At 43.3% G+C, this 19519-nt stretch overlaps 1 protein-coding gene across 1 annotated transcript in view; it reads right to left on the bottom strand.

Annotated features, from left to right (window-relative positions):
* Positions 1 to 19519, bottom strand: part of LOC138295478 (calpain-13-like) — a 530338-nt gene that overhangs the window by 6730 nt on the left and 504089 nt on the right. The window contains exon 23 of the mRNA XM_069233811.1: positions 11262 to 11313. Within this exon, the coding sequence (XP_069089912.1) occupies positions 11287 to 11313 (27 nt within the window). The 3' untranslated portion in view covers positions 11262 to 11286. The remainder of the gene's footprint in view (positions 1 to 11261; positions 11314 to 19519) is intronic.

Genomic DNA, 19519 nt, shown 5'->3' with positions numbered 1-19519 from the left:
TAACTATAAGCAGGGACAGTATAAAATATGTTTTATATGCCCTGGTAAGGAAAAACTACCCATTCGATTTTCTCAATTATTAATATCTAGCTCCATGGGCTAACATTGGAATATGTTATAAAAGTATAAATATTGCCAAGAAGTAGCTCAATGTGTCGTTCAAGGACCCAAAAGATTGGTAAGGATAAATCCAACAACTTGCCACTGTTGGATTTATCATAACAAATATAGAGAAGAAGTTAAGTTCTTTCTGTAAGCCAAAATCCAGTCTGCTAGTAGCCTCTCCATACTGGTCAGCCTTAACAGGATTAGCCAGGCTGGTTTGATGGGTGAGAAGTGGCCTGCACAGAGTAGAGGTTTCCCGGGGGAGAAAGCTCTGCAGCTGCAAGGCTCAGGCCAGGAAGAGGGCTGGGTAAATCAAACTGGGCTTCAAAGAGAGCAGGACAGCTAGGAATGCCAGCCAGGCCTTCCACACTGGAACAACAGCCCTACGGACTTTGCCTTGCTTCAAAAAGGACTCAGAGTGGACTCCCTGAAAGCAACAGATTAACAGAGCTTCCATGCTCCAACTTTTACAAGAGTCCCCAACCTGGGAGTGCTTCCAGTGGACCTTTAAGTATTTGGCTAGGTGCATTTTGGGAATTGCAGTCCCAAATTTCCAAGGACCATTTCAGGGCTCCTAGACCCTTGGATTTGTGTTTGGACACTTTAAGACCCAATGTAGAGCTCCTGGGAGGAGATCCAGAAGTTTGGAGAACTTCTGTGAAAAGGTTTCATAAGGTGACCAACCCGATATCGTGAGTCAAGCTGACTACCTTCATCCGCAAACCAGCCTGATTTTCAGGTTCACCCCGCTGAAAGCTCCGGAACTCCAGACTTCCAGGATTTAACCAGCGCCTCGCGGAAAGCCATCCGACCACATCACATAAAAATCGGCTTGCTGGAAAGAACAGTCACATTGAGGGAGGAAAGTTCCAGAAATGTTCTAAAGTGCGAAGGTAACATTTTGACCGAGGCTTCCCGCTCTGTGTAGCCGAGCAAGGCTCCATTATGGTCAGCCTCAAACTTAGGGGCAGATTTAAGAGGAGCGCCTAGCGCCTCCTTGCGCCACATTAGCGTCATTTTTTCTACGCTAATGTGGCCCAATGAGGCTAAAATCGCTGCACCAAATTTACAAAGTGGCGCAATGCATGCATTGCGCCACTTTGTAACCCTTGGCATAATGTATGCAAAGGGGGGGGGCTCTGTCCTGGGGGGGGGAACTGAAAAAATGGCGCAAAGAAATCTCAGAGATTTCTTTGCATCATTTCTTTTGCCACTTTTTATGCCTGCTCAGGGCAGGCGTTAAAAGGAAGTACACCATTGTTTGCAATGGGCCTCAATAGGCTTTGCAGGATTAGCATAAACATTTATTAGGCTAATGCTGAAAAGCTCCAAACTAGCATCAAAAATGTTGACGCTAGTTTCCTAACTACCGCCATGGTTCGACGTGTGTTATATACGGCACACACATAGTGGCATTAGGGGGACGCTAAGGGGCGCAAGTAAAGTGGCGCTGCACTAGGCGCAGCACCACTTTTCTTGCGTCTAGCCCTTAAACTTTATCCCGGTCAAATGCGATCAGGTATTCCAGTTTGCGGTCTTGATTTCTATGCACTAGAAAGCCATAATTTTTAGATTTAATCTTTAAAAATTCATAAATCGGTTCCCTATATTGTATTTTTGTCATTTTGGTGTCATTTTTATGATAAAAATATTTTCTGTTTATTAAATTGGTATGGGAATTTTATTATGTATTGTGTGTTACTTATTTACTGTACTGGCCTATTTAAATGCTTTACATACCTGTTTCCTAAGTTAAGCCTGTCTGCCAGCTACCCGGGGTTGAATCAGGGGCTAATGTACTGAGACTTTGACTGGACCTTACATTGTGTTGGTGCCCTCAGTGGTAGGTGTGTACTTACTCCTACTAATAATCCACCTTCCAACAGCCCCCATCAGCAGCCAAGAGAAAATGAGCAAAGCATATGTATGGCCAGCGCTTTGGCGATGAATGGCTCCTCTCAGATGGATTGAGGGGTGAAAGTGTCCTACAAGCCATTAAGCGAGTTGCATCTGAATATTCTCAAGAGGCCAGGGGAGTCCTGGGGTCCCCATGAAAAGAAATCCTGCAAAACTTCCCTAACAATTAGGAAATCAAAAAAATCCAAACAAATAAAGGGCATAACACTGAACTTAACAGTGTCAAGTACAACTAGACATCAGAAGCCAGATGTAACACAATTCTAAATTTAAAAGCCAAAATTAAAAACAATAGTAATAATACAATAAATTCCTATGCACCACACACAAAGCAACAATAACAAGGCACAGGGTATAAGTAGCACAATTTTATTGAAGATTGAGAAATCTTACATCAATTAATGCACAATCCAGAGCCATGCAGGAAGTGCAAAAGACACAGAGGGAACATGTATTTTGCTTGATCCCATTCTCGCAGAACGTTGGTCCTACCTAGTGTTTGGCTAGCTCATTGTGACTAAACTTTGCAAACAAACCTATGTTTGAAAAATGAGACTGCACATGCAGCAGCTGAGTGTAGCTGCTGTAGTGTCTTTCATGATTTAGAACGGAACCTTTATGGGTCCCCAAGGACTCTGTATCAGTGTGTGACATAATCGCTAGAATAGAATGCATCAAAGCTTGCTGTAGAATGTTGGATACACGCAGAGAAAAAAAGACATGCAATTTACTGCTCCGTGTGTGTGGCCTAGTCATTCAGCGGGTACCAGGCTTGGGAAGATGCTGCAACTGGCAAAGAGATAGAGGATAAGTAACCCAATGAAGAAAGCTCTCTCCTGGACAGTTTGATGTGGTTCAAGCAAACTGCTTGTGCGTGCCATGTGTGCCTTCTTTGAGGTGCCAAGTTGACGGTTGGCGTATGTGGAGTCAAAGTGCAACTCCAGCTGGTGTGAAGCTTGTGAATGGAAAGAAAGCTTCATGGAAAAGTCTATTCATCATTGGTCAAGAAACTACGACCAAGATTCTACAAAAAGATTCAGCGCTGCCATGCAAAATAAAGCTATGCAGAGTGTTAATGGTGAAGGCAGATTCAACCAGGTTTACAAAGTGCAGTTAAAGACAGTTATCAGCCGTCAAAAAGTGCTGGCTGACAGAATATGGAAAAGGAAGAATACTGTTATTACTCTTACCGGAGTGTTGATTAGTGGAGCATTATGACCTCGGCACTGGGCGAGGAAACCAAAGAAGAAGCACTGGGGTTGTGCTTATTGAGCTGTCCAATACCTGAAGCGGCACACCATCAAAGCTGCCAGGTGGTGGCTGAGAATAACTCCATGAGTGACATGGCTCTGATGGAAACCAAGAACAAAGTCAAAATGCCAAAGGCCGTCCTGGATGACCCAAAGGCTGAAACATATTCAGGCCTCCGTAATGATGCAGATTCACATGGACAGTCATCGCGTTTGACAGAGCTCCACCTTTGACATCAGCCACTCCCATGAACAATAGCAGTGCTGCTGCTTTCCTCAAACGACCACCACCATTCAACACTGACAAAAGCATAAAATTGGTGTTTGATGGGTCTGCAAGAATAGAGACATTTGAATATTTCATTGATGCACTTAAAGATACTAATAACAGTAAGATTATCAAATATCTCAAAAATCTTGCTTATGAAGGTGTGAAAGAAGACATATAGAAAATGCAGAGAACTGACGAAGAAGTCACATACCTTCGGATTAACAACACGCTGAATCTCAAGTTCAATCCAGTACCAAACATTGATTATGAACTATAAATTTTCAGTCAAGAATATCAAAGTTAGTGAAACAAGTGCTGAATTTGTGGACTTGACACACTCATCAAACATTGGCAGTTTAATGAATTTAATGATGAAAAAGCTAATGTGTGTTAGAGTGATCAATGGATGATTATCTGATTCTTTCAGATGGTGAATGCTGAGAAAAACCCTTAATCTAGAGGGAGTACTGATGGTTGCTAGAGCTGATGAATGCGCTGAAAAACAAGCTGCCAACATGGAGGCTGGAGGTGCCCAGAGCAAGACAGTCATGAGTGTGAAAAGTAATTTGGAACAAAAGTATGAAGGACACAAAATGATGTCTACAAGCAAAAAGAAGTTGTGTTTCAGATGGCGATTTGCGTTTTGTGTTTACATGAAGTAAAGTGTCCTGCCATTGGTCAAATATGTAAAGGCCGTGGTAAAGATAACCATTTTGTGACGATGTGCAGAGTGAAGGAAAAAGCAAGTGCATCAAGGCACGAAGACAAAATGGCCACTAGATTGTTGCAGAGGCAATTTTCGATGTGTGCACAAAAGGCCAAGCGGCGACATCAGTTAAGCAAATAGATACTAAACGAAGTTGATCATCATCTAAATCATCGTCAAACAGTTCTTCAGCCTAAAAATTAAGTGAACGTGAAGAAAGTGATTGTGCTATATCAATGCTTACCTAGGAATACCACACACAAGTTAGAATAGTTGCCCGTGAGGACAAAAGTCAGTCAAAGAAAAGTCGACATATCAAAATAAAATCATATAAACACAGTCCAAAGATTACACTAAAAATAAATGGATGTTCAATACCTTTCATTATTTATAGCGGTGCTTCGATAAAATATAATTCCTGAAGAAAAGTACAATGTACTGTCTCCATTACGGTGGCTCACACCGTCAAAGACTTAAGTATACCTTTGGGCTGCATCAACACCCATGAAGAGTAAAGGTTCATTTATGGAGACAGTGAAACATTAGAAAACAAAAGTTCAAGCAACGATCCATGTACTTCATGTTACAGCCGCAGGTGCTTGCTCATTTTCAACCTGGCTGCTGACATAGGAGAGATTTCAGTGAATTACAACAAGAATGCTCATCACAAAAGAGTAAGTCAATTCCCTTAATTGTTTCGTGGTTTGAGAAAGTTAAAGACTATAAAAGTAAAACTGCATATCAATGAGGATGTCCGTCCTGTTGCTCAGAGACATAGACATGTTGCTTTTCATTTACAAGAAGCTGTTGAAAAATAACTTGAATCATTGCTTAAGCATGACATTATTTCATTTTCCAATGGTCCAACGACATGAGTTTCTCTCATAGTAGTAGCGCCTGAAAAGGACCATGAAGGAAGTGTGGGCATATGCTTTGACATGCGCCAATGGAACAAAGCAAATGAACTATAGTGACATCCAGGTCCAAACATTGCAGAAATGATTACACATAGAAATGGTGGCAAGATCTTTTCTCTGCTTGATTTAAATAAAGGTTATCATCAGTTACATCCAAAAGAAACTTGCAGATATAGAACAACTTTTGCTACACATGTTGGTTTATTTAGATACCAAAGACTCAGGCACTCATTACGAGTGGGGTGGTCTCAAGACCGCCCCACTCCCTATGGCGGTCAGACCGTTGCAGACAGGGCGGTCCGACCACCCTATTATGACCGGGGCAGATGGGCCACAGTCCGACCGCCGGCACCGGCAGCTTGCCACATGTCAACAGCCTGGCGGTCGCAATCCGCCAGGGCAGCGCTGCTCTGAGGATTACGAGTACCCTTTCCGCCAGCCTTTGCATGGCGGTCTCACCGCCATGCAAAGGCTGGTGAAAAGGGGGCATCAGGGGCCCCTGCACTGCCCATGAACTAGGCATGGGCAGTGCAAGGGCCCCCCATGGACAGCACCGTCGCACATTTCACTGCCCGAATTACGGGCAGTGAAATGTGTGATGGCTGCTGTCGTACCCTACGCACCACAAGATTACCGCCGGCTCGATTACGACCCGGCATCAATGTTGTGGTGAGTTTTCTGCTGGGCAAGCAGACGGAAACACTGTTTTCGCCCGGTGTCCCAGCAGAAAACTCCTAATATGGTGGGCAAAAGACCTCCATTACTGGTGGTCTTTAGCCTGCCGCAGCTTCGGCGGCCCTTTCATAGGAGTAATGAGGCCCTCAGTTTTGGTGTGTCACCGACTGCAGGACTTTTTCAAGACATCATACAACGCATCATACAACCTGATGTGAATGCATTTAAAAACAGTGATGATATACTGGTCTTTGGAGCTACACAAAAGGAGCATGATAGAGCCCTCACACAAATGTGTCAATTACTCAGTGATGCAGGCCTGTCTTTAAACACCGACAAGTGTGAGTTCAATAAAACCAAATTTTAATTCTTTGTCCATATATTTTCTAATGGAGGCATGACACCTGATCATGCAAAAGTACAAGCATTAACAAATGCTGAACCCCTACAAGATGTTCCAATGGTGCATTCTTGTCTTGGAATGGCCAGCTACTGTTCACGACATATAAAAGACTTTGCCACTGTCAGTGCTCCATTATGAGAGCTAACCCCCAAAAATGTCTCTTTTAAATGGTCATGAGAATGTGAAAAGAGTATCAAGAGAATCAAACATGCCATATCAAATGCTACAGAAATGGCGTCCTTAAATCCAAAGCTCCATATTGAGATTGTAGTTGATGCTAGCCCCGTTGGACTAGGCGATATACTTGCACAGCATTGTGGACACCCAAATGCAAGAGGACATATTGTGGCCTATGCTAGTAGACGTTTATCTCAAACAGAACATGCTTACTCACAGCCTGAAAAGGAAAGTTTGGCTTTAGTATGGGCTTGTGAACATTTCGATGTACTCCTGTACGGAAAGCCTTTTATAGTAGTGACTGATCATCAAGATTTGCTGCCATCTTTGGCAATCCAAAGGCCAAGATGCTTCCTTGAATTGAACAATCGGGACTACAATTGCAAGAATATGATTAAACAATTGTGCATCGACCAGGAAAGCATCAAAATCCTGCTGACTACTTTTTGAGAGTGCCCACTCAAGGTCATAGCACTCCGTCCAAAACAATTAAGGCCTACATCAATTTCATTGTCAAGTACACCAGGTGGTCTTTGGTTAGCCTAGATTGTGACTGTTACGAGTCATGATAGTGACATGCTAAAATTAAAAGACATAAAGACATCAGTCGTATAACAAGCATGATCGGCCTCACAGTATTTATGGCGATTATCAAAAGTACAAGAATGTCAAGGATGAATTATTCATAACTCAGCAAGGAGTTTTGTGAGGATTGAGGATGCTGATTTGAAGGAGTCAACAACAAAAGGTGATAGAAGTGGCTCACGAAGGACATTGTAGTATTGTTGCTACAAAGAGAGCTCTCCTAGACCAAGTTTGGTTTCCATACCTTTATGAAAGAGTTGAAAAAGAACTCATGGTATGTCATATATGCAATTGCCTATCAACCAAGGTCATTCAACATGCGCTTAACATTAGTGCTTACAAGTCATGCTAACCGAAATTGATTGCCATAAGGGCTACGCACTGGTTTGAAAGGAGCACAGTCTTAAAAACATTGGTTGGCAAATAAGGGCCATAGAAAAATATGTTTAAACAACCGCCATTTCAGCAACAATAAATTGTTGCAAATTCTAGGCTCGGATTTCAGTTGACCAAGCACTTAATTCTTATATACCAGCCTTCTTTCAGAAAGCTAGACTCAGGGAGCATGACTTTTTGGTTAGTATCAGTTTGGCAGATTCGGGTGGCCTTCTGGTTGTGCCTGGTTATCTAATCGTGAGCAAGGGGCCGACCCAGGCCCACTCTAAGGAAGTGTTATGAATTGGAAACATTAGGTCTACTTACAGCCAGAAAAAGACCGTATTTTGCTGAGAATCAACAACACCCAGTTGATTGATGAACCTGTCAAGGAAAGTGGACCTTAGTGTTCTAAAATGAGTTTGTATGACCTGGAAAAGTCCCACATTAGCCTAACCCACATCCTAGTTTAGTTGAAGGTACAGGAAAATTCTTGAGAAGAGCAGAAGGGACTGGCTAACGACTGAAGAGAATAGTTTTCAACCTTTTCCTAAAAAGAGATTCAGAAAGTTCATGGCGGAGCTCAGGAGGTAGGGCATTCCAAAGACGGGCAGCGTTGATAATGAAAGAGTTTCCTCCCCATGATCTATTGACACGGGGTATATGAATCTGTCGGGAGGAAGATGATCTCAAGTGTCTCGAAGGAGCGTAAATGGAGATTTGTTTTCTGAAGAAATGTGGACCTCTGTTATGTAGGGCTCTATGAGTGATACACATGGATTTAAAATGTATGCGCTGTTTGATCGGCAGCCAATGAAGTGCTGCAAGAGCCGGCTTGGCAGATAGATGTCTGGGACAGTTCGTAAGGAGCCTAGCTGCCGTGTTCTGCACAATCTGCAGTTTCCTTACTACATATTCCGGGAAACTAAGATAGAGAGAATTTCCATAATCCAGGCGGGAAAGGACCAGTGCCTGGACCAGGATTCTTCTGGATGAGACAGGAAGAAGATTGAGAATCTTCCTAAGAGATCTAATGAAACCAAAGCAGACAGAAGACATTTTCTTGGCTTGTAGTTCCATCGTGAGATGGGAGTCCAGTACAAAACCTAGGCTTTTTACCTGTCCTTTAGGCGGAGGCAGACTGGTAAAGTCCTCTGAGTAACACGTTAGAGGGGAGGCTGGAGAGCCATTGCCTAAAATGAGTACTTCAGATTTACCATCGTTAAATTTGAGTTTGGATTTAATCATCCAATCGCCGATGTCCTTCATACAGCTGACTTGATGTTCTGATGATATGCTCTGATGGCTTGCTTGTAATTTTCTTTAGCTAAAGAGCTGTAGTCCTTTCTCCAATACTTCTCTATTTTTTTGCAGTTTTTTCTGAGTTCTAATAATGAGGACGAATACCATGGCTTAAATTTATGGTAGGGTTTTTTTATTCTTAATTTGGTGGGCAATATTAGATCTAAAGTGGTAGAGATCCAGCTATTGAACCAATCCGGAGTGTTCGAGGAGGGATCGTCGTTATTCATAGTGGAAGCACAAAGTGCAGTCTGCCAAAAACTTGGTAGCAACTTTGACCATGTGCGCCCGAGGTGGTAAGCCTGGGTTGAGGGTCTCTGGGGACATCATAGGGGAAATTAAAAGAAAGAAGGGAATGATCTGTCCATAGTAAAGGCAACGAGGATGAGATGATAAGATCAGGGATATTGCTAAATAGCAAATCTAGGGTATGGCCTTTCACATGAGTAGGGCCTATGACAGATTAGGTCATATCTAACACAGAAAAGGAGTTTAACAGGGATTTTGCCGACGGGCAGTCTGGATTGTCAAGATGGATGTTAAAACCCCTGAGGATGGTTAAATTCGGAGTCTTACCTATAAGACTGGCCACCGCCTCGGGTAGCGCTTCTAAAAAGAAGGCACAAGGGCCAGGTGGGCGATAGAGAAGAATTCACGAAAAGGTAAAAGTGGCTGATAGATATAGGGAAAAGGACATTCCTTCACAGTCTGGAATCATAAGTGGCAGTGGCAGACACTTAATGGTGTTATTATAGATAATTGCTATACCACCACCTCTATTCTGCGGTCTGTCTATATGGGTTATCGAGTAAGATGGGGGTAGGGACTTGCAGATATCGACCGAGGAATCTTCATTGAGCCAAGTTTCCGTCAGGAACAGGGCATCAGGCGCTGATTCTTCGAGAAGCATATAGATATGTAGAGAATGTGCTGATAAGGAGCGGTAGTTGAGCAGCAGCATGTTGCCCAGCTGTTGGGGAGGGGAGTTAGTGCGAGGGGCATTAGAAAGTGTCCAGGAACAGTTAGGACAAGAAAAGCAAGTAAAAGGGTAATGCATAGTTGACTTGACGGGACATGACAAGTTGCCTCTTAGGGCATGCAATTGAGAAGAAGGGTAGCTTAACCTATTGATGGAAAGAGAGGCAGCATCCCTGGGCTCTGGGTGCGGACGGGCGCAGATGGGCGCAGACGGGCTTGCCTTTGGCGCACCAGCAGCACGCCCGCTGCGCGGCCGGCGGCCACCCGTGCTCAAATCTTTCATGTGGGCGGGCCGACCTAACTCCAAAATCTGACCAACAACTAGTGCGGCAACCAAGATGGCTGCCGCAGAATGGCCGGGTAATGGCTACCGGTCCAAACAGGCAAAAAACACTGGGTGCCTCTGAAAATAGGCCCCAAAGTGAAAAGTCCCAAAATACAACAAATGGATTTAAAAAATAGCCCCACCAAGGTTCCCAAATTTTAAAAATACAGACAGAGATTAAAAGGATTAAGAGTTGCCCTTCCTAATATTATTTCTTTAAAAAACGAAGAAACACAGCACACAGAGTATTTAAAAAAGAAAAGAAATCGGGCCTATTAACATATACATGATAAAATACGAGCAGCAAATTCAGTAATTTTCAGGAGCCAGAGAACAAGAAAAAACTGTACCTGCAAGGAGCCGGCGGCCGCCCGTGCTTAAATCTTTCATGTGGGCGGGCCGACCTAACTCCAAAATCTGACCAACAACTAGTGCGGCAACCAATATAGCTGCCGCAGAATGGCCGGGTAATGGCTACCGGTCCAAACAAGCAAAAAACACCGGGTGCCTCTGAAAATAGACCCCCAAAGTGAAAAGTCCCAAAATACAACAAATGGATTTAAAAAATAGCCCCACCAAGGTTCCCAAATTTTAAAAATACACACAGATTAAAAGGATTAAAAGTTGCCCTTCCTAATATTATTTCTTTAAAAAACTAAGAAACACAGCACACAGAGTATTTAAAGAAGAAAAAAAATCGGGCCTATTAACATATACACGATAAAATACGAGCAGCAAATTCAGTAATTTTCAGAAGCCAGAGAACAAGAAAAACCTGTACCTGCAAGGAGCCGGCGGCCGCCCGTGCTTAAATCTTTCATGTGGGCGGGCCGACCTAACTCCAAAATCCGACCAACAACTAGTGCGGCAACCAATCCTACACATGTCGAAGAGGTGGCAAGGGCAAACGTATATTTTTAAATGATTCACAGATGTTCAGTGTGTGCCTTGCATTATGTACATTTTGTGCACAATGCACATGGAAATCTATGGGAATTACCAAATATGATAATGTGGTGCTGTAGTGCAACATATGCATGGTTTACATTGCAATAAAAAAATTAGTTCTGTGCATCAGGCACATTGAATTCCTCTGGTGGTTTACTCTGTATCACATGATATACAACTGTTCCAATAATTATTAGTTGAGAGATTGTCTGTGACACTAACATGTACTGTTTTTTGTTGAAAATTTGATCCAACGACATATACAAACTGTTATTTTTTAAGGCTGATGGCAACAGGTTGTCTTTTCACTCATATCTGGTTACTTACCAGCAAGGAATGAATTCACCATCTCCTAGCTTGACATGATGATCTGCATCCACTGAAAGGCACAAGGCAACTAGCCAGTTAAAAATATAGTTCAACACAGTTAAACATACATTAAGAGACTTCATTTATTCTGTTAACTAAGGGGCAAATCAATTTCCATTATATGGAAAATGGGCAAAAAGCAATGTCAATGTAAGTGGGTAATTAGTAAAATAACTGTACAAGGCTGAATATATTTTTTAAAACACCCAGATGCCTTTGCATGACTCCTACTTACACAAGTTGGTCTAATTTGCATGAGATGGGAGACTGGTTGACAACAAATAATTTACAAATCACATGGGTTATCTCATAGGTAATATGGCTAACATGCTTTTTTTAACCATAGTGTTTATCGTTTAAAAGTTAAGAACATTCCAAGAACTGTCATTGTCTAGACCTCTGCTGTGGTGGAGTAGTCTGACCACATACTCCATATTTTCAAATGCTTTTAGGGACATTCACAGTATTTGTAAACATATTCTTCTGCTATGGCACACTTCATCTCATGAAGCCATTCCTGTAAGAGTGGTGCCCTGGGGGAATGTGAATGTGATGTTTTATCATGTTTAGTAAGTAAGAATCTGAGTGCCACCCGGGTTCTGGTAGCTCATGAACCTCTCCAATCATCCATTGGACCCAATAATATTATTCTAAGGTCAACTACAATGGCAATATCCACCACATCTGAGAGGATTGAATGTATTCGGTACTAATAATTCTGTATAATAGGACAGGTCCACACTATGTGGCAAAAGGTGTTCAGTTTTACACCTAAGGCAACTGGGGTCTGATCCTGCTGCATTTTACTACGTATCAAGGGGCTGTATTAGAACCTGTGCAAGTACATCAGCTGGATTAGGGGAAGTCTGATGGAGATAGCCAATATCCTTGTAGCCATTCTCACCTCGATAGAGTCAGCCTCATTCAGTGGGCCAACTTCGGGCTCCCATCTGCCTTATAGTGCCACAATACGGTCTTACAACATGACTTTTGTATTTTCATGAATACTGCCAATGCACAGGTCAGTCCTCTTGGCCTCTGCTCCAAGCTTCCTTTGACAGGAGGATGAGGAAGGGGCTGAGAGGGATGAGCACCAATCCAGCTACAAAGTGTTGTTTAAAAATCCAGCACTCTGTAGATGGATATCTGTATTGCAGGTCTGAGGGACATAGTTCAACTACAATCCCCTCACACAAGCACAATCCATTTTATTTAGCAGGCATGCTGCTCATGCCTCTAGCAGCACAGTTGATGCGCTAAAATGGTGCTGTCACAGGTACACACCAGACATCCCTTAGTCCAATGAGAAACCACAGAGAGCAGCAGGGGCAGGATCCTCAGCACTGTTCCATCTTCTTATGGGATAATCTTTCAGTCCTACCAAGAAAGTGAGAGAAGGCTTGAGGTTGATCTTCCTTTTAATCCTGGCCCTGCTGCTCTGTCTGGCTCCTCACTGGGAATCATGGTGTGCTGACTGCAATATATCATTTGGGAACGCGTCCTTGGGGTAGGTTCAGGGGCTGAGTTTGAAGTAATGAAATATATTACATCAAGCTTATGACACGCTTGTTCCAATGATGGCTCTTCCTTTCTTAGGGAGGGCTATACTGCACGTTTTGGTATAATACCATAAGTGAGTGGTTTATTTAGGTTTTTGCATACACATTTTCAGACACATTGAGGTCGCCTTAAAAAAAGCCTACGAGAAGTGTTTTTTCTTTTCTGTTATTTGGTCCTGACGAAGCGCCACTAGATCCGTATGGACTTCTTAGGCGCTAAACATGTTGACCTGTGGTGATGGTTTAAGATAATTTCTGTGCCCTCACCCTGATTTGTTGGTAGAGTGGTCGTGCATTATCTCTGTCTCACTCCCCTTTTGTTTTTAACCTTGACCTAGACCCTTTATTCATCAATAAAGTGTGGTTTCTTGGAGGGTTCTTGAGCCAATTTTATCTATTTCTCTTTCTTTCTCCTTTCTGTGCGTAGGATTGAATCCATTCCTCATGAACCACGGCACAGATATCTAGTTAAGATCTCTGGTAAGGTGCCCCCCTGTGGTGGCCTCGTCAGACATTGCAGCGCTGGTCTGATGAGGAGCACACCCTATGATGAAGCATGACATCCATTGGGTGTGTGAGGGTACTTGCTTCTAGATAGAGAAGTGCCTTGTGGAATTTGACACGTCTTTCATTGGAACAGTGTAGTCATTTATATGATATAAGTATTAGGGCGTTTGTACACTGGACCATTAATCTCCCTGTCCCTCTTTAGTTAGTATACTGATTCCAATAGTCCGCTCGGAATCACAGCCCTTTTGCTGCCATGAGTTGCCACCAGAGGAAGAAAGGTAAGTAAAACAAAATTGTTGGTTCTCTGTGCGTGTGTGAGTGAATGTGTGTTAGAAATTGGGTCTCTAGTTGGCAGAAGTATGCACCCTGTCCAAGTAGGGACCACAATCCTAGTCAGGATAAGTCACAACGCAACCTAAATCATTCTGCGCTCAACCTCCGGTAGCTTGTCACAGAGCAGATAGGCTTAATTTAGAAGGCAACGTGTAATGTATTGGTGCAATAACTCGTACAGTAACACAGTGAAAACACCACAAAAAGTACTCCACATCAGTTTAGAAAAATTGATAATATGTATCTGAATAAAATAAGACCAAAACAACAAAGGTCCAATACACACAGGTCAAGAAATCACTAGCGGTTTAAGTAATCCATAGGAATCAATGGAGGTATCTCTTTAGCACAAAGTACCTGGGATGCATTAAAAAAAAAAGTTGATGCGGGTCGCAGACGAGGTGATGCATTGATTCTTTCCTCGCAGGCGAGTTGATGTGTCAATTCCGTATTCGCAGTGGAGATGATGCATAGATTCTTTCCTTGCAGGGAGGGTGATGCGTCAATTTCCAGACACGCAGCCTCAGGTCCTTACTGCGGTGCTGGGTTGATGACAAATTGATGCTCAGGGACGATGCGTGGAAAATTCAGATGTGCTATGATGATGGAACCGCTGTGAAACGGGAGCTGTGTCGACTCTGCAGTCGCAGCGTAGATTTTTCAGCTATGAGCCAGGTGTTGTGTCGATATTTCTGGCGTGGTGCATTGAGGTGTGGATTTTCTCTATTTGGTGAAGTCTTTGATTGCCCTGAAACTTCTTAACAGGAAGCAAAACCCTTGGAGATCACTTGTGGTGGGAAGGTCTTCCAGCAGAGGCAGGGAGCAGCAGGCAGCAGGGCAACGAGCAGGAGAGCAGTCCTTCCAGAAAAGCAGTCCAGATGAGTCCTTTGGGCAGCACTGCAGCTCTTTTGACAGAGTCCAGTTGTAAGTCCAGAAGTGTCTGATTTTAGGGGGTCACAGATCCAGTACGTATCTCCCACATTACCTCTGAAGTGGAGAAAACTTCAAAGAGTGGTTTTGAAGTGCACCAGTACCCCTTTCAACCTAGTCCTGACTGCCCGGAGATATGTAGGGGGGGTATCAGTCCTTTGTGCGGGATCAAACCACTTCCTTTTGAAGTGTAATTGAGTGTCCCTCTACCCTTCCACCCCAAGAAGACCCATCAGTATGCAGATGCAGATGAGTGTCCTGTGTTAATGGCCGTCTGGAAGGAATGCACATGGGGAGTTGTCAACCAGCACAGACCATACATGAATTGGAGACAGGCTGTAAGGCACAGAGAGCAGTAAATGCAGAGAAATGCCTAATTTCTAAAAGTGCTGTTTCTAAAATAGTAATGTTAAATCCAACTTCACCAGTAAGCAGAATTTTTCACTACCACTCCAACCATACCAAACATGACAATGCCACTTCTTTCACATCGGAAGTTACGACTTGAAAGTATATATGGGAATTTCCAGTGCTGGCTTATGAGAGGAGCAGGCTTCACAGTAGTGAAAAAATGACTTGGGAGTTTTTCCACTACCAGGACACGTAAAACTTACAGGTACATGTCCTGCCTTTTGCTTACATAGCACCCTGCCCTATGGGCTACCTAAAGCCTACATTAGTAGTGACTTATAAGTAATAAAAGGAGAGTTTACGGATTGGCAAGTAGTTTTAAATGCCAATTCGAAGTGGCAGTGAAACTGCACACAGGCTTTGCACTGAATAAGGGGCTAATTATGTTGGCGGCACAATCAGTGATGCAGGTCCACTAGTAACATTTAATTTACAGGCCCTGGGAATGTATAGTGCACTTACTAGGGCCTTATAGGGAAATTAAATATGCAAATTGGGTAGGAGCTAATGTTACCATGTTTAGGGGAGAGAACACAATCACTTTAACACTGATCACCAGTGGTAAAGTGTGCAGAGTCCTAAAACCAGCGAAAATGAGATCAGAAAAATGGAGGAAGGCAGGCAAAAAGTTGGGAGAAGACCACTTTAAGGCTGTCAGGTCTAACAAAGTGTGTTTATGAATGATGGAAACAGAATGAGATTGAGTGAGAGACTGTGTGTTAATTTTGTGTGTTTGAAAGTGTCAGAGGTGAACAGTATGAGAATCAATGAGAGTGTGAGTATGAATACGTGAAATTGAGGGTGTAAAAGTGAGTATAGCAGTTTGAGTGAGATAGAATGAGTGAGTGGGAGCGATTGTGAGAGGGAGTGCAAAGTGAGCAGGGGGTGCTGCTAATAATGGTGCAATAGGTGCAGATGTACCAGATCCCTAAGGCAAGAGGAGCCTACTGAAACAGATTTAATGCATTAGAGCACCTGTATACCAGGAGTTCAAACCAGGGCCCCTATACACCAGTGAGTGAGAGTCAGAGACTGTGAAAGTGTAAGTGTGTGTGTGTGTTTGTGCTAGTAAGAATCAATGAGTGTGAGTGAATGGGTACGTTTGTGTGTGAGTGACCATGAGTGGGAGTGAGTATGAATCAGAATGTGTCAGCGGCAGAGTGAGATTTAGACTGAGTAAGGGGGCGAGAGAGTGGATGAGACAGAGTGAGTATGAGAGAGTGTTAGAAATGGGGTCTCTAGTTGGCAGAGGTATACACTCTTGTCCAAATAGGGACCACAATCCTAGTCAGGGTCAGTCACACACAATCCAAATTATCCTGGGTCCACCCTCTGGTAGCTTGGCACTGAGCAGTCAGGCTTAACTTGGAAGGCAATGTGCAAGGTATTTGTGCAATAAATCATACAGTAACACAGTGAAAACACCACAAAAATACACCACACAGGATTAGAAAAATAGATAATATTTATCTGAATAAAATAAGGTAAAAACAAACAATATTCATAAAGCACAAGTTGAAATATCACTTTTGCAAGTTTAAAAAGAGTCTTAAATCTTTGACATCAAAGGTTGTCTCTTTATTACACAAAGTATCTGGTTTGCGTAAAAAACAACACGCATGGAGACTGCAGATGAGCAGATTCTTGGAAAAAAATGGTGTGTGTCAGATTTTCTGATGCGGCACAGACGATACGTAATTTCTCTCCACGCTGCAAGAGTCTTGCGTAGTTTTTCGGCATGCAGTCTTGGTTCCTTACTGCAATGCGGGGATCATTTTGATGCTGAGGGATGATGCAGGGAAATCCTGGGCACGCTGGGAGAAGTCACAGGTGTTGTGTCGATCCGGTGGGGCAATGTGTCTAACTTTCTGTCACATGGCAGGTGCTGTGTCAATTTTCCACTCGGGGAATAGGCTTCGTTGTTCCGGCTCGGATGTGCGTCGATCTGATAGGGCAGTGCGTTGAGCTTTCATTTGCAAGGCAGGCGCTGTGTTGAATTTCCACTCTGGAAGTCGGGCTGCGTTGTTCCAGTTCATCTGTGCGGCAATTTCTCAGTCGCAAGGCAGGCGGTGAGTCGTTTCCAGCAGGCTGTGCATCAATTTTCAGTGCACACGGAGTTTCCTGAAGAGATGAAGTCTTTTTGGCCCTGAAACTTCAGAAAACAGGAGGCAAGCTCAATCCAAGCCCTTGGAGAGCACTTCGCAGAAATGTCAGAGGTCAGGAGGGCAGCAAGGCAACCGCAGGGCAGCAGTCCTTCTCAGCAAAGCAGTCCAGATGAGTCCTTTGGGCAGCCAGGCAGTTCTTTTTCAGGTTCAGGCCCAGAAGTGGCTGAGTTGTGTGGTCACAGATCCAGTTTATATACCCCAAAATGCCTTTGAAGTGGGTGAGACTACAAAGAGTGGTTTTGAAGTGCACAAGTTCTCCTTCCAGTACAGTTCTGTCTGCCAGGGTTCCAGTAGAAGGTTTGGCAGTCCATTGTGTGAGGGCAGGCCACTAGCCTTTGAAATGTAAGTGTCAGGCCCTCCACCCTTTTAGCCCAGGAAGACCCATTCAGTATGCAGATGAGTGCAGGTGTAACTGAGTGTCCTGGTGTTTGTGGTTGTCTGGGTGAAATTCACAAGGAAGCTGTCAACCAGCCCAGCACAGATGTTGATTGAAGACAGGTTGTAAGGCACAGATAGTTTTTACATGCAGAGAAATGCTCACTTTCTAAAAGTGGCATTTCTAAATTAGCAAATAGCAAATCCAACCTCACCAATAAGCATGATTTTCTCTTATTTTTCTGGCCATACTAAATATGACCTGGTTACTCCTTTTAGATCAGAATATACCACTCAAAAACTACATGAGGGCAGCCCTAATGCTAGTTTGTGAAAGGTGCAGGCCTCACAGTAGTGGAAAATGAATTTAGGAGTTTTCCACTACCAGGACATATAAAACACATATGTACATGTCCTGCCTTTTACCTACATAGCACCCTACCCTATGGGTTACCCAGGGCCCAACTGAGGGGTGACTTATATGTAGAAAAAGGGGAGTTTAAGGCTTGGCAAGTACTTTTCAATGGCAAGCCGAAGTGGCAGTGAAACTGCACACATAGGCCTTGCAATGGCAGACCTGGGACATGGTTAGGGGGCTACTTATGTGGGTGGCACAATCGGTGGTGCAGGCCCACTAGTAGCATTTAATTTACAGGCTCTGGGCACATGTAGTGAACTTTACTGGGGACTAAATTAAATATGCAAATTGGGTATGAGCCAATGTTACCATGTCTTTAGGGAGAAAGCACATGCACTTTAGCACTGGTTAGCAGTGGTAAATTGTCTAGAGTCTTAAAGCCAGTAAAAATTAGGACAGAAAATGAAGAGGAGGAAGGTAAAAAGTTTTGGGGTGACCCTTCAGATAGGCCATTTCCAACAGAGAGAATAAGCTGTATCATTTACAAAGCCGTTATAACTAGCACCTCTGCCAATCTGGTGGCTCGCTGCATGCCCACAGCCCGGGTTGCAGACTAAGAAGTGTAAATAAGAAAAAAACATAAGACAAAAGACCTTATATATATGCACCTAGGATCTGGAACAACATTCCAGTATTGATCGGGACCTTTCCAATGCTGCTCCCATATAGGAAAGAGTTGAAGATTCACTGCTTATATCAAAATGCATTAAATCTCCGCAACTCAGCTTCGTCTCCTATAACTCCTTGACTGTATGCTTGTCTTTGTTGATGTACAACACTCTGCTACCTTTTGGCTAGGCGTGGCTATAGAAATACCATATATATAAAAAAGTACACATTTAATGAGCCATTGTCCAAAATTGGGTTGTTGGTTGAATGGGGTGGGAACCTTAGTCAAACAGCAACCACAATACCAATCAGGGCAGGTGTCAGGCAAACCCTAAATTAAGCCATGATCACCCTATGGTAGCTTGGCACAGAGCAGTCAGGTTTAACCTAGAGTCAGTGTGTAAATTATTTGTGCAACACTTCAAACAGTAAAGCATAAAAACACCACACAAAAAGGTTAAAAAAAAGACTGAAACAACTAAAATCCAAGAGGTAGAACTTGAGATATTAGCGTTCAAAGGTTTTAGGTACCAATAGTGCTAAAAAGCATAAAGCGCTAAAAGTAGTGATCTAGTCACACCAGACCGGGACAAAGTCCACACTTCAGGCTGATCGCGATGGAGTAGGGGCTGGCTATAGGGACTCAGGTAGGCCTGCTAAACAAAAGTACCTTAATCCGAGGAGTGTGGCAAAGATGTGTTGCAGTGGAGGCGATGCATCAGTTCTAAGATGTGGAGAGGCTCAGGTGTGAGATCCTGATGCACCAGAATCGAGGATCCTGTCAAAGGTGTTGAAAGTATGTTGCGAAATTGAGGAGATGCGTCAGCTCTGATGATTGATGGGGCTATGATAAACTGGATAAAGTTGTCTAATTCTTTCCATTCTTTTGTGGTTCGAGACTAGCAA

The sequence above is a fragment of the Pleurodeles waltl genome, chromosome 5 (assembly GCF_031143425.1).
Source record: "Pleurodeles waltl isolate 20211129_DDA chromosome 5, aPleWal1.hap1.20221129, whole genome shotgun sequence".
Classification (NCBI taxonomy): Eukaryota; Metazoa; Chordata; class Amphibia; order Caudata; family Salamandridae; genus Pleurodeles; species Pleurodeles waltl.
The sequence above is the reverse complement of the archived record's forward strand: the minus strand, read 5'-3'. Positions and strand labels throughout refer to the sequence as shown.